The 18,990-nt window shown below is 33.5% G+C and overlaps 3 protein-coding genes across 6 annotated transcripts; 2 read left to right on the top strand and 1 right to left on the bottom strand.

The window, feature by feature from the left end:
• Positions 1-2,951: 2,951 nt before the first annotated feature.
• Positions 2,952-4,173, top strand: LOC106308204. 3 transcript variants are annotated; one of them, XM_013745340.1, is made up of 2 exons: positions 2,952-3,388; positions 3,458-4,173. In XM_013745340.1, exons 1-2 carry the CDS (start codon positions 3,133-3,135, stop codon positions 4,027-4,029), a joined length of 828 nt encoding a protein of 275 aa, XP_013600794.1. In that variant the 5' UTR covers positions 2,952-3,132; the 3' UTR covers positions 4,030-4,173. The 3 variants fall into 3 exon arrangements, with proteins under 3 accessions (XP_013600794.1, XP_013600793.1, XP_013600791.1); XM_013745339.1 differs by having other exon boundaries at positions 2,952-3,392; positions 3,462-4,173; XM_013745337.1 differs by having other exon boundaries at positions 2,952-4,173.
• Positions 4,174-5,291: 1,118 nt separating this feature from the next.
• LOC106311699 (myb-like protein X) lies at positions 5,292-8,190 on the bottom strand. The gene is made up of 3 exons (XM_013748954.1): positions 7,934-8,190; positions 7,348-7,756; positions 5,292-7,176 (listed from the first exon to the last, which is right to left on the bottom strand). Exons 2-3 carry the CDS (start codon positions 7,732-7,734, stop codon positions 5,473-5,475), a joined length of 2,091 nt encoding a protein of 696 aa, XP_013604408.1. The 5' UTR covers positions 7,735-7,756; positions 7,934-8,190; the 3' UTR covers positions 5,292-5,472.
• A 4,745-nt stretch (positions 8,191-12,935) lies between these two features.
• On the top strand, positions 12,936-17,438 carry LOC106311700 (serine carboxypeptidase-like 10). Of its 2 annotated transcripts, XM_013748955.1 has the most exons (14): positions 12,936-13,120; positions 13,201-13,346; positions 13,424-13,500; positions 13,572-13,691; positions 15,294-15,396; positions 15,470-15,507; positions 15,594-15,695; positions 15,801-15,887; positions 15,975-16,061; positions 16,430-16,501; positions 16,583-16,701; positions 16,909-17,022; positions 17,117-17,162; positions 17,249-17,438. In XM_013748955.1, exons 1-14 carry the CDS (start codon positions 12,996-12,998, stop codon positions 17,327-17,329), a joined length of 1,317 nt encoding a protein of 438 aa, XP_013604409.1. In that variant the 5' UTR covers positions 12,936-12,995; the 3' UTR covers positions 17,330-17,438. The 2 variants fall into 2 exon arrangements, with proteins under 2 accessions (XP_013604409.1, XP_013604410.1); XM_013748956.1 differs by lacking the exons at positions 12,936-13,120; positions 13,424-13,500 and having other exon boundaries at positions 13,268-13,346.
• Positions 17,439-18,990: the final 1,552 nt, after the last annotated feature.

The raw sequence follows: 18,990 nt of genomic DNA, 5'->3' as shown, positions 1-18,990 counted from the left end.
TAACATGAAATTTGATTCGAGTTGGATATTTGGGGGGCAAAATGGTATGTATTTCAAATATTGAGGGGGTTATAGCTATTTTTAGATAATTTTATTTATTTTTGAATATTTTATAAATGCTAAATTTAAAATAATTAATACACCAGCCATCACTTATAATAGGTTTCATGGGTTGAGTGAACGAGCGTGAAAGATCCATTAGTCGACGATCAGAGTGTTACAAGTGGTATCAAAACCAAACCAAGACGAGTATGGAGTTGGTGTAGACAGGCTTACTCTTACGTGTGACAATCTTGGGCAACGAAGATGGTGCACTATGTGAAATGAGGTGAATTGTAACATTTTGATTTGTGGTATATGATAAAAAAAAATTAGTAGAATTGATTCGACTACATATGTCATTAAAATGTGCATATCTTTGGTCATTTGTCTATAAAGAACTTTAGAATTAAACGTTCTTAAGTTGGGGTATTGAAATGATGAGTAATCTATCGCGAAATGATGTGATAATGTGTGAGTAAGGCCAAAACACGGAAAATATCATATAGTGACGACATAATCAATAATCAGTCTTTTGAACTTCAAAAATTAACGCATTGACCAGCACACAAAAGAAATCCACATACCAAGTAAATGGTCATGGAAACCCTATAAACCTTAAACAGACGGGGCGTTACCAATTATCTAAAAATGACAAATTTACATGTTTTACACACAGTCTATTATGTAGACTGTTTCAAAAAAAAAACAGTCTATTTTTGTTTGAGCAACACAAAAACAGTCTATTATGTAGCATATCCCCGCTTCTGCTACAAAAGCGAGGTCACATATAAACATAAGACAAAACCAGCCCATGAGACTCAAAGCCGACACATTCTGTCTCCAATGACAGATATTTTGGATACCAAAAGCTAAACACTTCGAATCTTTCAAATAAAATAAACAAATAAAATCTAGAAAGGAAGATTAACTTTTAGTAATCTGTCTGTAATCCTACCTAATCAGACTCAAAAGGATTTTGGCTCAAATAAACTTCCATTGATTAAAATTTGCACGACTACAAGTCTACAACTATGAAAGTAAGCCTCTAAGAAGGCTCCAACCTAACCGCTTCTGCTTAGACAGACAAGACAAGGAAAGGGCCCATTTCCTGATGGCATTTTGCCATTGGTGTTAATCAAGAAGGGATACTACATTTATGTAGAATCTAAAACTGTATTTCACCCAGAAAAAAAAAAGAATCTAACTGTGTAGGCTTCAATTACTAATATGATATTTTTAATATTTCGTTGCGAGATTTAATAGAACTGATACAAAGGAGAAAATACCTGATAAAATGAAGAGATGAATCCATTATGCGTAATTATCGACCAATTGCACTTCAATTTATTTTATGCATTTTTAGCTTTAAGGATCATGAGTTATAAATACTTTTAAAGGAAAGTTTCTCAAATAATTTTTTTTTTCTTACGTCAAAAATTATTCTATTAATTAAACCATGTGACATAGCAATCTTCAAAATATAAAGTCTTTTGAGGACATTTCTAAATATTTTAATATTATCAATTTTTAGTTTCTATATATTTTAATATTACAAAATCCATATGAATACTTGTTGGATATTGATATCTCTCTCTTATTAAAGCAGAATCATTATTAAAGACTAAATCTTTTTTGTAAATTTTAAAATTAAATACACTCTCTACTATATAGTTAAAATTCAATATTCTAATTATGGAAAATAACATTAGACTACTAAATATGTTTTAAAACAACACAATAACTGATCATGTGTCTAAACACTATAAAACATTATGTCCTACTTTTTAATAACTTTTATTTATTTTTAAAAATTAATTGATTTAAAACTACTCAAATATTTTAAAATTTTCAAAAAATAAGTATAATTATTTTTACGGGTTTAGATACTAAAAAGTGATTTAATATGAAATTAATTAAATTGATATATTATTTTTATTTATGAAAATATAAACAAAATAATATATTAATTGAATCAATTTATAAAATATTTGAGCAGATTTTAACATTATTAAAAATTAATATTGATATTGTAAATTAGATTTTATTAAAAGATATTTCCACGCTTTTAAACGTGGATTATGATTTAGTTGGTTATTATACCTAAAAATAACAAATATTTTATATTCAAACTATTTAAAGTTATTCTAAGTATGTATTTTCAAATAGGTAAAAAGTACTTGGATTGACCGGATTTAACTAAATCTATTCAGGTTCATGATGTTGTGTATAGTACAAATACAAGAATGAACTTTTAAGATATTTTTAACTATTCATCAGTTTTCACTTTAAATCGAATTTAATACTAGTTTTTTTTTGTATATCAATTTAGAGACAAACCGGTTCGAAACTTTCAATTCGGATTAAGGACCGATCCTGAGCAAATCTAAATGAAACATTGGTTTAAAGCTCCAAATGCTTTGAAGAAAAATTGATATAAGCTCTTAAAAAAATTGTGTCCCTAAATTTGTAAAAAGAGAAAATTAGTTAAAATCTTTCATAAACTGTCTATGACTCTTTAAATCTCAGAGTCAGCACTGATTCGGAGTCAGCTTAATTAAGTTTTTTGAACATACCTACTTGTTCAATTGGTCATTTCCCATAATTTCTTCTAAATATTCAACTTTGGATTTTGCTGACAGAAAAAAATTCAACTTTGGATCTTCTGAATTAAAAATAAATACAATTACATTTTTTTTGTTTGGGGAATAATAACAGTTACAGCTTTAAAATAATTGATCCAAAAAAACTTTGTTTCAAGTATATTAATGAATCCATGGGTGTGTTGAGAAAGGTAATTCTTTAACTTTTTAAGTGTCAAAATATTTTTTAATAATTTAATATAGATCATTAACTAATAGCTGTAAGATATTCACACGCATTTATTTTTACCTTTAATAAACATAACACGATTTAGTTTCCTCTTTTATTCACTTCGTCGTATGATAGAAAATAACTGTTTCCAATTAACGTAACTTTCCATAATCATTCACTCAATTTTGTATTTAATATTTTCAAGACATTAGATTTGATTCTCTCTTACTTATAAATAACGCATCTCTTGTCTTGACTAGTTTCAGCTTAATACAAAAGATGAATCATCGTCTTCCCGGAATAATCAGCCCTCTCAGTTACATAACTACCGATCCTATTCGATCCTCTGTTAAGCCTCCGGTACCGGTTTACTGCAAAACCACAATAAACCATTTGAAATCTCTAACCGGTCTCGATGTTTCACCTGGCCTCACCAATCAAGAGATCTCAGCCGTTGAGTCCTCTATCGGCATCTCCTTCCCTCTTGATCTCCGTTCGATTCTTCAGACGGGTCTTCCGGTGGGTACCAAGTTCCCCAATTGGCGATCCGGGTCGACCCGGAATAACCTCCTCCTTCTCTTCAATCTCCCTCTTCTCCATGTATCCAAACTCGTCGTCAGAAACGGATTCTGGGTCGATTCTTGGGGAACCCGACCCGGGTCCGACGCGGAGGCTTTGTCGCTCGTTAAGAAGTTCGTGGAGTTCGCTCCGGTTCTCGTCCCCGTCTACGAGAACTTCTACGTCCCTTCGACGACCCCGAATTTGGCGGGAAACCCTGTGTTTCGAATCGACGGCGACGGAGTTACCGTTCTGAGCTGCGACGTCGCTGGGTTTCTCCAAGGACTGAGCGGATCGGACGGTATTCGGGATCCCGGTGATTCGCGACGACGGCGTCGGGTGGAATTTTGGACTGACGTGGCGGAGAGAGGGAGGATGACGGTGGCGCGTGGTCCCACGCGCGGATGGTGGAGCGCTCTGAGCTGCGACGAGAGGATAAGGGCGTGTTTGGACGACGCGTTTTGGAAGCTGAGAGAGGCGGGATGGAAAGAAGATGAAGTTCGCGAGATGATGGTGATGGACGGAGTAGATGGAGACACGTGTACGGAGGATGAAGATTATCGGAGAGGCGGAGAGGTAACGACGTTGAGGGCTCTGCTGTATTCTCAAGAGCCGTGACCCGTGAGGTTGTATGACCGTTGGATTAGCTAAAAGTTGATAAGTTTGTTATGTTTTTTTTTTTTTTTTGTAACACATGAGTTAGTTATGTAGATGACTAACGTTGTCTATGGTTTAGATGAAAATAAATTTTTTTTTGGTGGAGTTTGATTTTGTAATGAGAAATTGGTTATTGGCCGTGTAAATGTCTCATATATTTACTTTGGTTAAACTTTTAAATCCGTATTTTACGTCAACACAATTTGAGAGGCACAGTAGGCATGTTGTCAATGAAGTTTTTTTTTTTTTTTTTTTTTTTTTTTTTTTTTTTGTTACTGGGCGCTCTCTGGAATTCCGGAGGAGTCGAACCCGTGTGCCTTGGGATCCAGTTCACTCTAGTGTTTTACCACTAGGCACAGTAGGCATGTTGTCAATGAAGTTAAACTGGCTTTGTAGCAAGTTAACTTCTTATCTTGGGTTTTATAAAGTGTTCGATTATGTGGCCATGGTGCAAGGCGAGGTTTGGCAATGTCATAATCGCTTCAGCACATGACAACAACATACACAAAACGAGTGTATTCGATGCTTTCTGCTAAGCGTCAATGCGCATAAAGCTTATCTCTTACAGATATTAAATCAAAAGATTGCCAAAATTACTCTTAAACTTGTGTTCTGCTAAAATTATATGATAAAATGCTTTTTTTGGGTACTCTATTTAGTAAAATGCTGATTTTATTGTTGGAACATTCTGACTAGAAATGATATAATCTTTTCTTGAATAAGGTTATTTTGCTAACATGATCTTTTTAACATTTTGACTAAAAGTGTTATTTTTTTCTGGTGATAGAATTATTTTGGTAATATGTTAAAAATTGTTGACCAAAAATGTTACAGTATTTCGGGTCGTAGAAATATTTTGGTAATATGATATTTTATGACTAGAGAGATGTAATGTAGAAATAATCTAAAGTTTTGTTCAGTCTTGTGACACGTGAATGAATGTAAATGGTCTTCTTGGTCATTGAACTCACTTGGTAACAAGATATCGTTGAAAGGTGGACTGGTGGGTAGTGGTGGTTCAATGAGTTAAAAGTCTTCATTTTGAATGTTTTTTTTTTTTTTTTGGCAAAGTTTGAATCATTCTAAATGTAAATGCAATTTCAGTACTTTTTGCAAGAACCACTACTGAAACAAGGTACTAAAAGAATCTGCTGAACCAAAAGATACGAGACAAAAAAAAAAGCAACACCATAGATTGACTTGGACACAGACACAAAACAAAGAGCCAACAAATTCTTCTTACAACAAAAACGTTTAATCCCCATTGATAATGAAGTCTCAAGAATTTGATTCTAAAGACAACTTAGAAAACAATAAAATAAATGTGACTACAGCCCATATGTGTAAAAGAAAAGTTACAACAGATTACATGACACAAATTCAAAAATCTAGAGAGAATTTGATCTACTCAGCAGCAACGTTATCACTGTTTCCTCCATTACCAGAATCTGGAAGAGTTTCAAGATCAGTACGAACATCTTTTACTTCTTGAGGAAGACTATTGTCAGAATGTTGTTGATCGTTCTCAGTCTCACCACCATTCTTGTTGCTTTCCTCTTTCTCTGACTCTGTTTGTGTAGTATCCTCCTCTGGTTGCTTTTGTTCAGTCTCAGTATTGCCATTTTCTTTGCTAGTTTCACTCGTGTCTTCCTCAGTCTTCGTCTTCTCTGTTTCCTTAACTCCTTCCTTCTTCTCACTCTCAGTACTTTCATTTCCCTGTGAATCATTGTTGGATGAAGACTCTTCTTTCTCCTTTGTCTCCACTTCTTTCTCTTTAGTTTCCTCTTGAGGCGAAGGATCTTCTTTCTCTTTTGTCTCAGTTTCCTCTTGGGAAGAAGACTCTTCTTTCAACTTTGTTTCAGAATCCTTGTCTTTAGTTTCCTCTTGTGAAGAAGATTCATCCTCCTTCACAGTTTTCTCGGTTTCATTGTTTTCCTTCTTCTCTTGGGACAAGGACTCTTCTTCTTTCTCTTTTGTCTCAGTTTCTTTGTCTTTAGTTTCCTCTTGGGACGAAGACTCTTCTTCTTTCTCAACTTTTTCACTTCCCTTGTCTTCTTCACTTTTCTCTTGGGACGAAGACTCTTCTTCTTTCTCTTTTGTCTCCGCTTCCTTGTCTTTAGATTCCTCTTGAGACGAAGACTCTTCCTTCTCCTTTGTCTCAGTTTCTCCATCTTTAGATTCACGCTGAGATGAAGGCTCTTCTTTCTCCTTTGTCTCAGTTTCTCCATCTTTAGACTCTTCTACTTTATCATTTGTCTCAATTTCCTTGTCTTTAGGTTCCTGTTGAGACGAAGACTCTTCTACTTTCTCCTTAGTCTCAGTTTCTCCATCTTTAGTTTCCTCTTGAGACGAAGACTCTTCCTTATCTTTGGTCTCGGTTTCCTTGTCTTTAGATTCCTCTTGCGATGAAGACTCTTCTTTCTCCTTTTTCTCCTCCGTCTCTTTGTCTTTAGTTTCCTCTTGAGACGAAGACTCATCTTTCTCCTTTGCCTCAGCTACTCTATCTTTAAGTTCCTCTTGGGACAAAGACTCTTCTTTCTCCTTTGTCTCCGCTTCCTTGTCTTGAGATGAGACTTCAGAAGATTCTACTTTCTCTTTCTCGTCTGTCTTCACACTAGACTCTGACCCATCCTCCTTCCCAGAAGATTCTTTGGACTCAGTCAGGTCGCCATTAGAATCATTGAACCCTTCCTTCTCCACCCTCTCATTCTTCTCCATGGATTCACCCTCAGATTTAATTTCACTAGAGGAATCCGAATCATTACCAGTGTTCTTCTCATCACTGCTGCTTCCCTCATTATCAGTCGGCAAAACACTCTTAATAACAGTGTCTTCCGGTTCTCCGGTTTTATCTTCTTCCACTTGCACCTTCTCATCTGCCTTCTCATGAACCACCTCACTAGAAGCGTCATCTCCCTTGTAATTATTCTCTCTTGCTTCTTCACTATCCTTCTTCTCCTTCCCTTCATTCTCATCAGTCACTTCCTCTATTTTCTCTTCTGCACCACCCTTCTCTTTGCTCTCCTCACTCTCTTCACTACCGTCATTGTCTTTCTTCTCCTCAATCTCCCTCTCTTCTGTACCACCATTGTCTTTCTTCTCCTCAGTTTCACTTTCTTCTGTACCACCACCATTGTCCTTCTTCTCCTCAATCTCACTCTCTTCTGTACCACTCTTCTCTTTACTCTCCTCATTCTCTTCTGTATTGGCATTGTCTTTCTTCTCCTCACTTTCGCTTTCTTCTGTACCAGTTCTATTTTCTGTCTTCTCTTTACTCTCCTCACTTTCTTCTGAACCGCCATTGTCATTCTTAGCCTCAACCTCGCTGCTTTCTTCACTTTCCTTCTCCTTATTCTCATCACCTCCTCCCTCTACAACCTCATCTCTTGTCTGAATCTCTCTATCATTAAAACCCCTATCAACATTCACAGCAGCTTCATCCTCAACGACAACGCCCGGGTTAAGATCTTTCCTCCCGAGCTTCACGGCTTTCTCACCACCAACAACAGCCTTTGCGCTTTTCTCAAACAGATCTTTCTTCTCATGAGAATGCTTCACTTGATAAAGCAACCATATCCCAACACCAAGCAACAGAGTCAGCTGCACACAATGCTTCACCTTGAACCCCTTTGATCTCTGTCCTCTTCTTGGCGATGATCTAAACATCCTTTTTTTTTTAAACTTCCCCCTAAAATCAAACCAAACCCAAATCTCAGATCTTTAACCAATTCCTATACATTAATTAAATTTCTAATACTTGCAACCAAAGGCACGATCTTGATCGGATCTAAGTGAACGTATAACAAATCTTAACCAAACAGTTACACTAAATAAGGAGGAATCTTTATAAAAATGGAAACTTTACCTCAACAATGTGAATTTTCGTTTTTTTCTTCTTCTTCTGGGAACAATGAAGAATGATGAACAATTTCTTTCCGAAAAAGTAAAGATTTTTATTTTTAGATTTAGATCTTGAGGGAAAGGAAGAAGAGAGAGCTGTGAGATTGCCACTAAAAATCGTGCGTCCCTTCAATTTGCAGAAAAGTAAACTAAATATTATTATTATTTTACTTTTTTTAATTAGAGCGAAAATTATGGCAGCTTCGCACTTGGGACTTGAAAGTAGGAAGGAAGGGGAGGGGCCCCATGTGAATCTGGTTTCATCGTCCTCCTTGTTTTTGCTTCTCCACTCAGACACCGACACTATGTAACGAAGTCGTATCTTGTCTCGTGGGCCCAGATGAATTACTTAGGTATGGGCTGATTAATCTGTTTCAGTCTTTTAGCCCATTGGGTTTATATATAAGTTAATGGTTTCGGCTGAACTATGAGCTTCTCAACGCTTTTCTTGTTTTCTTTTTCTTTTTTGTTTCTTCTCCTCTTAATTTTAACCTCCACTCAGTTTATTGATTATTCTAAGATTTAGGTGTTTTACTACTCATCTCAGCTAAGCTTATTAGTTATTTAATTTTGTATATACATTATAGCTCGAAGCCTCTACAAAACTGAGCTTTGCTTTGTCATTTCGCCAACAGTACTTACGTTAGACCAATTCTAAGGGTATTCATATTTAACGTAATTTCATCTGTAATAAAACTCCAAAAATAACACTATCAATCAAAATGATGAAAGTTGTTCATACAACCGTTTTTGAGCCAATGGGCTGATCCTCTGTTTTCTTCTACAAAACTCACATGAGCATCTTGAAGTCTTGATTGCAAAGTCCAAGTCATTCTCTCTTCATGTCATCTCAGCTCAGGCCAGTCTGCTTAAACTCATATTAATACTTTCTGACTAGCATCAATTTTCTTTAGTCTCAAAGAAAAATGTTCATCTCATACTCAAATTATTTCCAAATTTCATTTGTTCAAATTGCATGTGTTACGATCGCTGGAAATAGTTCATCATGTTGCACAAATCTTGAGATGTGCTGATTTCCTTTGATTTGATCGGCATGTCTTAACTGTTTTGTTTAAGTGTGATTTAAGAACCAGGTGCTTATGGAACATGTCAAGCGAGAGGAAATAACCAAAAAAATGTTTCTTTAAATAGATAAATGACAACTATATTTTTACTCTATAGATATATAAATACAAATAAATAATAAAAACTAAAAAAAAATATTTTATTTTATGGAGAAAAAAATCAATTAAAAATTTGACCTTTTAAAAAAGTTTCGAATTTTTTTCTGAAATTTTATTTTGAATTTCAAAATTATTTTTTGAAAATATTTTAAATCTTAATTATATATTCTTTTAAATGATCCTAGACGTAACCTCTACCTCTAAAACCTCACTCTAAATTTAAATCTTAAACTAGATCTCGACCCGCACAACCGTGCGGTATTATTTTTACTTTTTATGTTTGATAATATAATATAATTAATTAACTTATATCTAGGTTATTATATTTCAAAAAAAAAATATATATATATATATATATAGTTTATAATGTTTCAGATAATTATTAACTAAATAAACAGAAACTGAAGTATTTTAAAATTTTGTTAGATTTGAAACTATGTGAAATGTTATTAACCAAGATCCAAGTAATATCATCATAGATCAAATTAATATCATCACAGATCAAAGTAATGAAATAAAGGTTACTTCACCACGAACGAACAGTTTGTATAGGTCTAATAAATTCAAAACATCAACCTAATTATTTTGGTATTTAACCGAATGATGTTAATCAATATTTTAGTGATTATATTTAGTTGTCACATAGGTACGAGTGAAACACATAATCTTGAAAATAATTATTGTAGTGTATAATCAATATGTCCGCTACATATTATGAGTTTATATTGTTTTTGTGTAATATTAGTCTTTAGTAAAATAAAGAATAGATATCTATTTATAATCAATTATATTGATGGTTAAATTTTAAAAGTTAATTGCATATGTAACGACCTTGACTCTTTTGGTGAATATAAAGAGATTTCTAATGCAATTAATATGTGGTTTAAAGAATACAAATTCATTTAATTAAAAAAATTAATGGAAAGTCCATTTTAAAATATCACACATGAAAAAAGTCACGACTTTTATTTTAATATAATAGATTTAGATTAGTTAATATAGGGTGTAAATATTTTTTACCTCTTTAATAAAACATATATTTAATTTTGATCTTTGTGAGATATATTTTTAATAAAGAAAATTTATAACTTTCTCAAGAATTATAGTTATGGCAGAAGCAGATATATTCTAAACTTAGATATATCATAGTGAAAACATTACAATATATATAATAACCATCGTAAAACGTAAAAAATGTTAGAATATTATTTTTTTCCTCGAAAAATGGTTATAATGTATGTAGATCCTAAAATCTACACTAAGTATTTGATAGTGATCGGGAGTTCAATCTGGGGAAGAAATAACGTGGGCAACGATATCCTCAGAACACAACGATATAATCAGGTATGAGTTGACAAAAATGGACTATATTCGTAGGTCGAATACCATAGAGATATCGGGGGAAAGAAGGATCGTGACTGAACTCGAGATCGAGCTGCCTACGTACCCTCGACGAGGGATCAAGTCATAACGTAATTCAATTATCATCATCTCGAAAAAGATGTCGGTTCATTGGTCTTGAGTAAGACGTCGACTTCATCGGTCTCGTATAAGATGTCGGGTTCTTCGAGCAAGACATCGGTTTCATCAGTCTCGTGTAAGACGTTTATGGGTGAGAATAATGACCCATGGATCTCGGATTGGCTGATCACGATCTCGTAAGATCAGGTTTCGTGTGAACAGTCATTGCTCTTGATCAAACATAGAAGTATCTATAACTTGATGTAATGGTCGTAAAGATCGCAAAGATGATGTATCTCTGGGTCGATGTTGATGGTTGTATCAAAGAAAGGATTATTCTGAGCGCCTTGAAATACATGAACGTATTTGACTAACGGAACGTCGGTGGAGTTAGTCGTGGTCTTGAGCTCATGAGTATGCGCTCCTCTTTTACGAGAATGGGGAAGAATGGAAGCGAGTCTCTTTTGGTTTCGAGCTTAATGCTCTTGTAAAGGGTAAGATCGGAGAAGGAGAAGATCTCTGCCAAAGTCATCTTCTTGTCTTTTTATAGGATTTGAGGATGTCTTCGTTTGCTACACGTGTCTCTTGAACGAAGCGCCAGCTTTCTTGTTTTTAGGGATACCAAGACTGTTTCTTGTGGAGTGTTGTTATTATTGTTTGACTTCCTCAAACAATCGTGGAAGAGACTTGGTGACGTATTTCGGATCCAACAATATACAGTGAAACCTCTATAAATTAATAATGTTGGAACTACACCAAAACTATAAATATTTTATAAATTAATATCTCTATTAATTTATCGATATACTAATTGAACCAAAAACTCAATTTGGGACTATAAAATTATATTATTTTATAGAGATTTTTATTGTATATTAATTTATAGAGTATTAATTTAAAGAGGTTATATTGTATATTCTAAAAACTTAGATCAACAAATGGTAATTGTTTTTAATTTATTTTTCCTATAGGATAACATGTAAAATATTTCTTCGAATATTATTGGCTTTATTTTTATTTTTTTGAGTTCTATACAATTTTTTTATAATTGTTTTCATTGGTATATGGATAATTGTGTCTAATGATAAGTTAATACAAAGATACATGAAGACAGATCTATTCTGGTTTGATTTGCCATTTCCCATTAGTTTTATTTGTTTCTCCAATGTCATTTTCACATTATTACTCCAAAAATAATTGTCACTCTTATCATTACTTAATATTATGGATGGTTGCTGCACCAACCACGTGACTCTCAAAATGGTCGCCCATTATTCACAGTGGACCGACGACGGCGACGAGTGTGTTCGTTAACAACACTGAAGAATTTTAAAATACAAATGAACTATCAGTTGAAAGGTTTTTGTATTAAATTTCTACTTGAATAATGTTTTCCAAATTATCTGTAGTTGAACGTATTTTTTACTAAAAACACTTTTTTATTAACGCTAAAAGTTTCTATATAATCCATTACACTGAGACGGGCTTCAGCTGTCACTATCTCGTCATTATACAGTGCTGATGATACGAGCTGTACAATATTATTACTGTTAGGTGAGATGAATGGTTGCTGCACTGACTACGTGCCTCAAAATGGACGGAGGAGGGCCTGGGCGTTCAGACCGGTTCTTTTCGGATCCTAAATATTTAGATCTAATAGGTACTTAGAAATTTTCGGTTCAGATTCGGTTCGATTCTTCTCGGGTCCGGGTCGGTTCGGGTCTATAATTAAAATACCCATAAAATATCCGTAATTTTTCGGGTCCATATCGGGTCCGGATCGGGTTCGGATATTTAGGATCTGAAAAAGACATGATATACCCAATTCCATCAACTTTAATTGAACATTTGTCATATATATCTAAAATTTTACAAAACACCTTAAATGAAACTATTAATAATTAAAATAAAACATTTTAAAACTCTAAATTTTACATTTTAAAGTTTTATATTACTTAAAAAATGTTATAACAAATGTTGTTCACAAAAAATATTTCAACTAAATCATAAAATAATATATATAAAATAGAACACAAAAACATCATAATTTTAGATATACATGTTTTTAAGTCGGGTACAAATCAGTTCTTATCGGGTCGGATCTATTCGGGTCGGTTCTTTTCGGGTCCGGGTCCGGGTCTATTCGGGTCGATTTCTTTTCGGTTTCGATTTTTTCGGGTAAAAAAAATTTAGACCCAAAAGATACTTGTACATTTTCGATCCGGTTCCAGGTCGGGTATTTTTGGATCGGTTTCGGTTCGTGTCTTAAGGTCCAGGTTAAAATGCCCAGGCCTAGAGAAGGGTATTAGCAAAATGCTACACCTACAGTATATAAATTCATCTTATTCCGTAAATGGCTCAATATTTAGAAATTAAAAGAGAATGAGTTTGACACTAAAGCTTTATCTTCTACTTCTACTTGTCTTGAGTCATTATGTTGATTCTGGCTCTATCGTCAAGTTTCTTCCCGGTTTTGAAGGCCCTCTTCCTTTCGAGCTTGAAACAGGGTTTGTAAAATGTTTCGTTTCTTTTTACCAATGTGTGTTTAAGTTTGGAATTATTAGTTTGCTATTCTTTTGAACGAAAGGTACATCGGCATTGGTGAGGAAGAGGAAGTGCAATTGTTCTACTACTTCATCAAATCTGAGAAGAATCCAAAAGAAGATCCTCTTCTTATTTGGTTAAACGGAGGACCTGGATGCTCTTCTCTGGAAGGCCTTTTTTTTGAGAATGGTAAATCTATAAAATATCTTTTTCACTAAGCATAATTTTCAATAATTTTTTTTAAAGTGGTAAAAACCAAAAATTAGGACCTGTGGGTCTGAAGTTTGAGGTTTACAATGGAAGTCTAGTTTCTTTGGTCTCTTCTACATATTCATGGACACAGGTAACAAAAAGTACGCTTATTAGTCGATCGAAAACCCAATGATCTATTTTTAATTTTGATCACTTTTTCAGGTGGCGAACATAATATACTTGGATCAACCTGTTGGAGCTGGCTTCTCCTACTCAAGAACTCCACTTGATAAAACTAGTGACACAAATGAAGCAAAGATGATCCATGAGTTTCTTCAAAAGGTAATATGGCAAATTTAAGTGTCTTCTTAAAGCTCTTGTATATGTTACACTTCTCGGTGTATAGAGTCAGTGTCCCAATTTTATGCTTTGCGATGCTTAAGGCGGTTTTAAAAACAATTCAAACACTGGATATTGTTAAAGTTGAAATTTTGCAGTCTATACGCACGATTGGATGGATTTTGCGTACATATTTTTTTAAGAATATTAGATAATTAATTTTTTAAATATTATTATTTACATTGATTATTATTTAATTTATTTTTCTACATCTATTAATTTGTTCACAGAAATCTTTTTAATTTCATTTATTTATAAAATATTTAAATCTATATGTAAAACTGTTGTACTTGTATATGTCTAAAAGCATGTTTTTGTTTTTATATATTTAAAACCATATATTATTAAAAAAATTTACATACATAATTTTATTTCTGAAATATATTTTTTATCCAGTTATCTTAAATTAAAATATATTGATTTCAACTTCACATACATAAACACAATCAGCATAAAGTATTTATAGTATACATAACATATTATATACGTACAGGTAAAATACACATTTATCCAACTTCTGCCTAGGCATCTGTGTATACGGATAAGCTTTTATAATTTATACTGCCTTCGCTGATGTAGTCCATCACATTTAAGCCTAGCCCATTCTTATATTTTTTTATTTGAACTGGTTTAGGATTTTCTTGGTATTCTGCGAGGGTTATCAATTAAAACACCAAGATTTAAGTGTGTAGAGTTTAACCTGCGCGCAGGCGGTATATTTTTATTTATAAGAAAATTTGAACATAAAATAAGTTATGAGAATATATGTTTTATAAAATTTTAGTTTTTTGTATAAAATTTTATTTTGATACTTTTATTTTGGTGAAAAAATATTTAGATGAAATGATAATTGTCATATGCTAACATAGATCTGGGTGTTTTGTATTCGGTTTAGTTTCGGTTCATATTTTAAAATGTAGATTTTTCTGTCGAAAGATATAGTCACCGTTCAGTTATTTATGGAATTCGCTTTGGTTTTAATTTTGAATTTTTTGTTCGGTTCTTGGTTTTTATGTCAAGGCTTATGTTAACATATTGTTTTAAAAAAAATTGAAACATAATATTAAAAAGTTTAGTGTTAAACATTCGGTTTATATGAATTATTAATAATTTCATTGTAAATTTTGTGTTCTTGAAATGTTTATATATGATTTAATTAATTTCCTTATAATATCTTTAGGAGGCACCATCGTAAAAATGGAAGTTCAGTTTGTGTGGTTGCAGTGTGTAGTTAGAGTTGTGGGATTGATAGTACTATATAGTATAGATAGGGTTTAGACGACACATGGTTTTGTTTCAGATTAATAATGGGGATATTGAGTATTACTATTTGTTTAGGATTTCGTTAGGATTCTTATTAGTTAAAAAATGAATATTCTATTGTTATGATTTCGAAAGTAATGGGTTTGATTTTTATTATTATATGATTGCTGAAGAAATTGTTTGATTTCTTATTTGAGTATATTGAGAATATCCTTTAGTTAAGATGTTATTAATAACATGGTCCTAGTATAATTTAATAGATTAGATGTGTTTTTTTGGCAGTGGCTAAGCAAGCATCCACAGTTTCTCTCCAACCCGTTTTACGTTACCGGAGATTCTTATTCCGGCAAGACTATTCCAGCTCTCGTTCAAGAAATCTCAAAAGGTATGTAATTATATATGATATTGTATCTGATATTGTATCTGTTTTAACAATATTGGCACTATGATGCATGCAGGAAATTATATATGTTGCAAACCTCTCATTAATCTACAGGTCATTAATATTTAACTGCTTCTAATTATTTTGTACATTTTTCTAAAACTAAAAGTTCGTAATTGTATATTTTGTACAAAAACCAGGGTTATGTGCTGGGAAACCCAGTAACACATCCTGAAATTGAAGAAAACTATCGTATTCCATTTTCACATGGAATGTCATTAATCTCTGACGAACTATACGAGGTATGTAATATATGCAGCCTAATTCCGAGTTATCTTTATTTTCGTATAGTTATATCACTTGCGAAGCCTCAAATTACACAACAGTTTACACAATCTTTTTAACAGTCATTGAAGAGAAATTGCGAAGGAAATTATGGAAATGTGGATCCACGTAACACAAAATGTTTGAAACTTGTTGAAGAATACCATAAGGTACAAACTGTGAACTTAAATCAATTTTTTTTCTTTAGTACTAAATACCAACATTAAACTAAATTTAATTATTATTTTTATCTGCAGTGCACTGACAAAATAAACACACAACATATATTATTACCAGATTGCGATGACAAAAGTAATTCATCAAATACATCTCCTGATTGTTATGTAAGTAATGCCTCTTTCCGCTATCTTAGTGACAATTTAAAAGGGTTGGGAAACCCATAGGTTTTTATCTGTTTTTCTCTTATTCGGTTCATAATGTTAGTGGGGACAAATCTTACAGAAAATATCGTAGGTTCATAATGTTAGTGGGAACAAATCTTACAGAAAATATCGTAGATATAGTAAAATTAAATATATCTGCTTAAAATGGAGTAACAAAGAATGACAATACTGCTATGTACAGTTATTATACATAGATGATTTTCATTAAAAAAGGTCTCAGGTATAACATGTGTAACGATTGAAGCAACTGATATATAGAACGTATAAATTTATGATATAGAAACATTGAGACATGGTTGCCTTGACAGTATTATCTATATTATCTCATTGAATGTTGGGCCAACAACGAGAGAGTTCGCGAAGCTCTTCATGTTGAAAAGGTATATGCCAACTTTAATTTAAGATCATTGATGATATAAAGAAAGTTTCTAGAATAAAATTTTGACGATCTGTTAATACAGGGGACTAAAGGACATTGGCAGCGATGTAACTGGACTATTCCATACAATCAAGACATTATAAGCAGCGTACCTTATCATATGAATAACAGCATCAGCGGATATCGATCTCTTATTTATAGGTTTGAATTAACTCTATTTTCTTAACTATACTAAAATTGGAAACTAATCCGAATTTTCATCAATCTGAACTAAAATACAAATGACTTCATTTGGTTTTAGTTTTTATAAAGCCTAAGATCAGATACCTAAACAATATCGTAAACTGGATTGACCACTCTTACGTACAAACTCAAGAATGTAAAATTTGTGTGATTTGTGATAAACAGTGGTGATCATGACATCACGATGCCATTCCAAGGAACTCAAGCTTGGATCAAATCTCTGAATTACTCCATCATTGATGACTGGAGGCCATGGATGATAGAAGCTCAAATCGCTGGGTATATATAATCATCTCTTGTTCGTTCATTATCTTTTTGTATTGTAAGCTTATCAAACTCACATTAAAATCATTGTTGCCTTCTTTTTTGACAGATACACGAGAACTTATTCCAATAAGATGACATATGCGACCATCAAAGTAAGTCTTCTTGATTCAACTTAACATTTTACTAGCATTGCATAATTTGTATCACTAAGAATGTGTTTACTGGTGTTTTGAGCTAGGGAGGTGGACACACAGCAGAGTATAAACCAAACGAGACATTTATCATGTTCCAAAGGTGGATCAGTGGCCATGCTTTGTAAAAGAGACTCATGGCTTTGGAAGCATAATTTTTTTGGAATGCTAAATGTATTATTGAGTGAAATAAAATTAAACTTCTTGATCGTAAAGTTTTTTACATGGTTCACTATATATACATTTGTTTAGTAAAAGGAAGCTAAACCAAATAATAACCATTAATATAAACCAGAGTATACCCACTCTATATCAAGTAATACACTCTCCTCAAGTCTCTGAAATGAAACTAGCTTGTGGAGTAAAGAGACTTGAAGTAGACATTCAAGCAAATATAGAGTTGAATGGACCTGGATGCAAAGGTTGGGTGAGGATATCTGCATGCTGATTAGCACTAGAGACGTGCATAAACCGTAAGAAACCGTTCTTCACTAGATCATGGACCGTGTGGCAGTCTATCTCCACATGTTTGGTGCGCACGTGAAAGACTGGATTTGTGGCTATGTACATAGCTGATTTGTTATCAGAAAAAAAAAGCTAGCTGAGGTAGTAACACCAATGTGGAGGCAGGTGAGAAGTTGCTACCACAAAAGCTCACAAGTAGCATGAGCCATAATACTCATATACCTTGCCTCAGTTCTACTCCTACTCACCATATCATGTTTCTTAGACTTCCAAGTGATCAAAGAGTTTCAAGAATAAACGCAGTACCAAGTGATAGAACATCTACTTTCTGGGCATGTTGCCCAATCTGAATCAGCAAAAGCATTAAAGCATGGTTCTGAGTGATCACCTGAAGAACATACCAAAAACGATACATGTAATAAAAGCATACCAAAAACATACCAATCCCTGAAGAACATACCAAAACGAGAGATGTAATAAGCATCATCAAAAGATCCATCTTCATGAACTCTTTCACTCGCTTGGGAAAACCAGCAAGCTTTGCAGCACTAATAGACCTTCTGAGATGTCTGGGTACATACTGCAGTCTAGACTTAACCCTTTCTCCAATCGGTATACGACGCTTTGCTGCGTGCTGAATTATAACAGGAAGCTGTCGATCGATGTTGTCTTTTTGTGAAGTTTCCGTGACATTCCCCGATATCAATGATGGGAGGGTGTCGATGGACACTGGGCTTTGATATCAAGTTTGGTATCAAGTCACCTTCGTTTGGCTCCTGAGGCTTCTCAAATTCGTGCCATTCATTATGCTCGGCAATAGCAGCATTGATAAAGTGTTTCTGACTTGATTCAGCCTACCCAGATATCATTATTTCCTGCCTTTTTCACAGCTTCAACAGTCTGTGCGGCCTGTATATCCATCTTCTTTACATGTCAAAACTTTCCATTCAGATTAGTGTACATAGAATCTCCTCCTTAGAAGATTGATCTTGATTGTGAGAATTGGTTTGGCCCCAACAATGTATGATACATGTGGTCTTTTTGTTTGTTCTTAGAATTTTCTTGATTGTCCTAATATTGTGATGATTTTTTCAGGTACTGTAGACTTTTGTGTTTGTGTAATGTGACGAAATTAAAGTGGCCAAAGGAAAAACACCCAACGAGAACATTGAAGCTTTTAAACAAAAAATTAGAGAGAGTTATATATATATAGACAACACCCTCTTTGGATTTTGACTAATACCCAGGTCCGGCTCTGACAGAAGCTATAGAAGCCATGGGCTTCCAGTCGTCAATAATATATATAATTTTGGGTCCATTTTTT

Source organism: Brassica oleracea, chromosome C8, assembly GCF_000695525.1.
Source record: "Brassica oleracea var. oleracea cultivar TO1000 chromosome C8, BOL, whole genome shotgun sequence".
Classification (NCBI taxonomy): Eukaryota; Viridiplantae; Streptophyta; class Magnoliopsida; order Brassicales; family Brassicaceae; genus Brassica; species Brassica oleracea.
This window is presented reverse-complemented; position numbering and strand designations above follow the sequence as displayed.

Excerpts from the sequence above, each read along its gene's own strand:
- LOC106308204 (XM_013745337.1), top strand. The coding sequence starts at position 3,133 with ATGAATCATCGTCTTCCCGGAATAATCAGCCCTCTCAGTTACATAACT.
- LOC106311699 (XM_013748954.1), bottom strand. The coding sequence starts at position 7,734 with ATGTTTAGATCATCGCCAAGAAGAGGACAGAGATCAAAGGGGTTCAAG. Across the intron at positions 7,177-7,347 it reads GCGGTTCAGAAGAAAGTGAG|ACTGAGGAGAAGAAAGACAA; the intron begins GAGAGTAAAGAG and ends GAAGAAAGTGAA.
- LOC106311700 (XM_013748955.1), top strand. The coding sequence starts at position 12,996 with ATGAGTTTGACACTAAAGCTTTATCTTCTACTTCTACTTGTCTTGAGT. Across the intron at positions 13,347-13,423 it reads AGGCCTTTTTTTTGAGAATG|GACCTGTGGGTCTGAAGTTT; the intron begins GTAAATCTATAA and ends ACCAAAAATTAG. Across the intron at positions 16,502-16,582 it reads AAGCTCTTCATGTTGAAAAG|GGGACTAAAGGACATTGGCA; the intron begins GTATATGCCAAC and ends CTGTTAATACAG.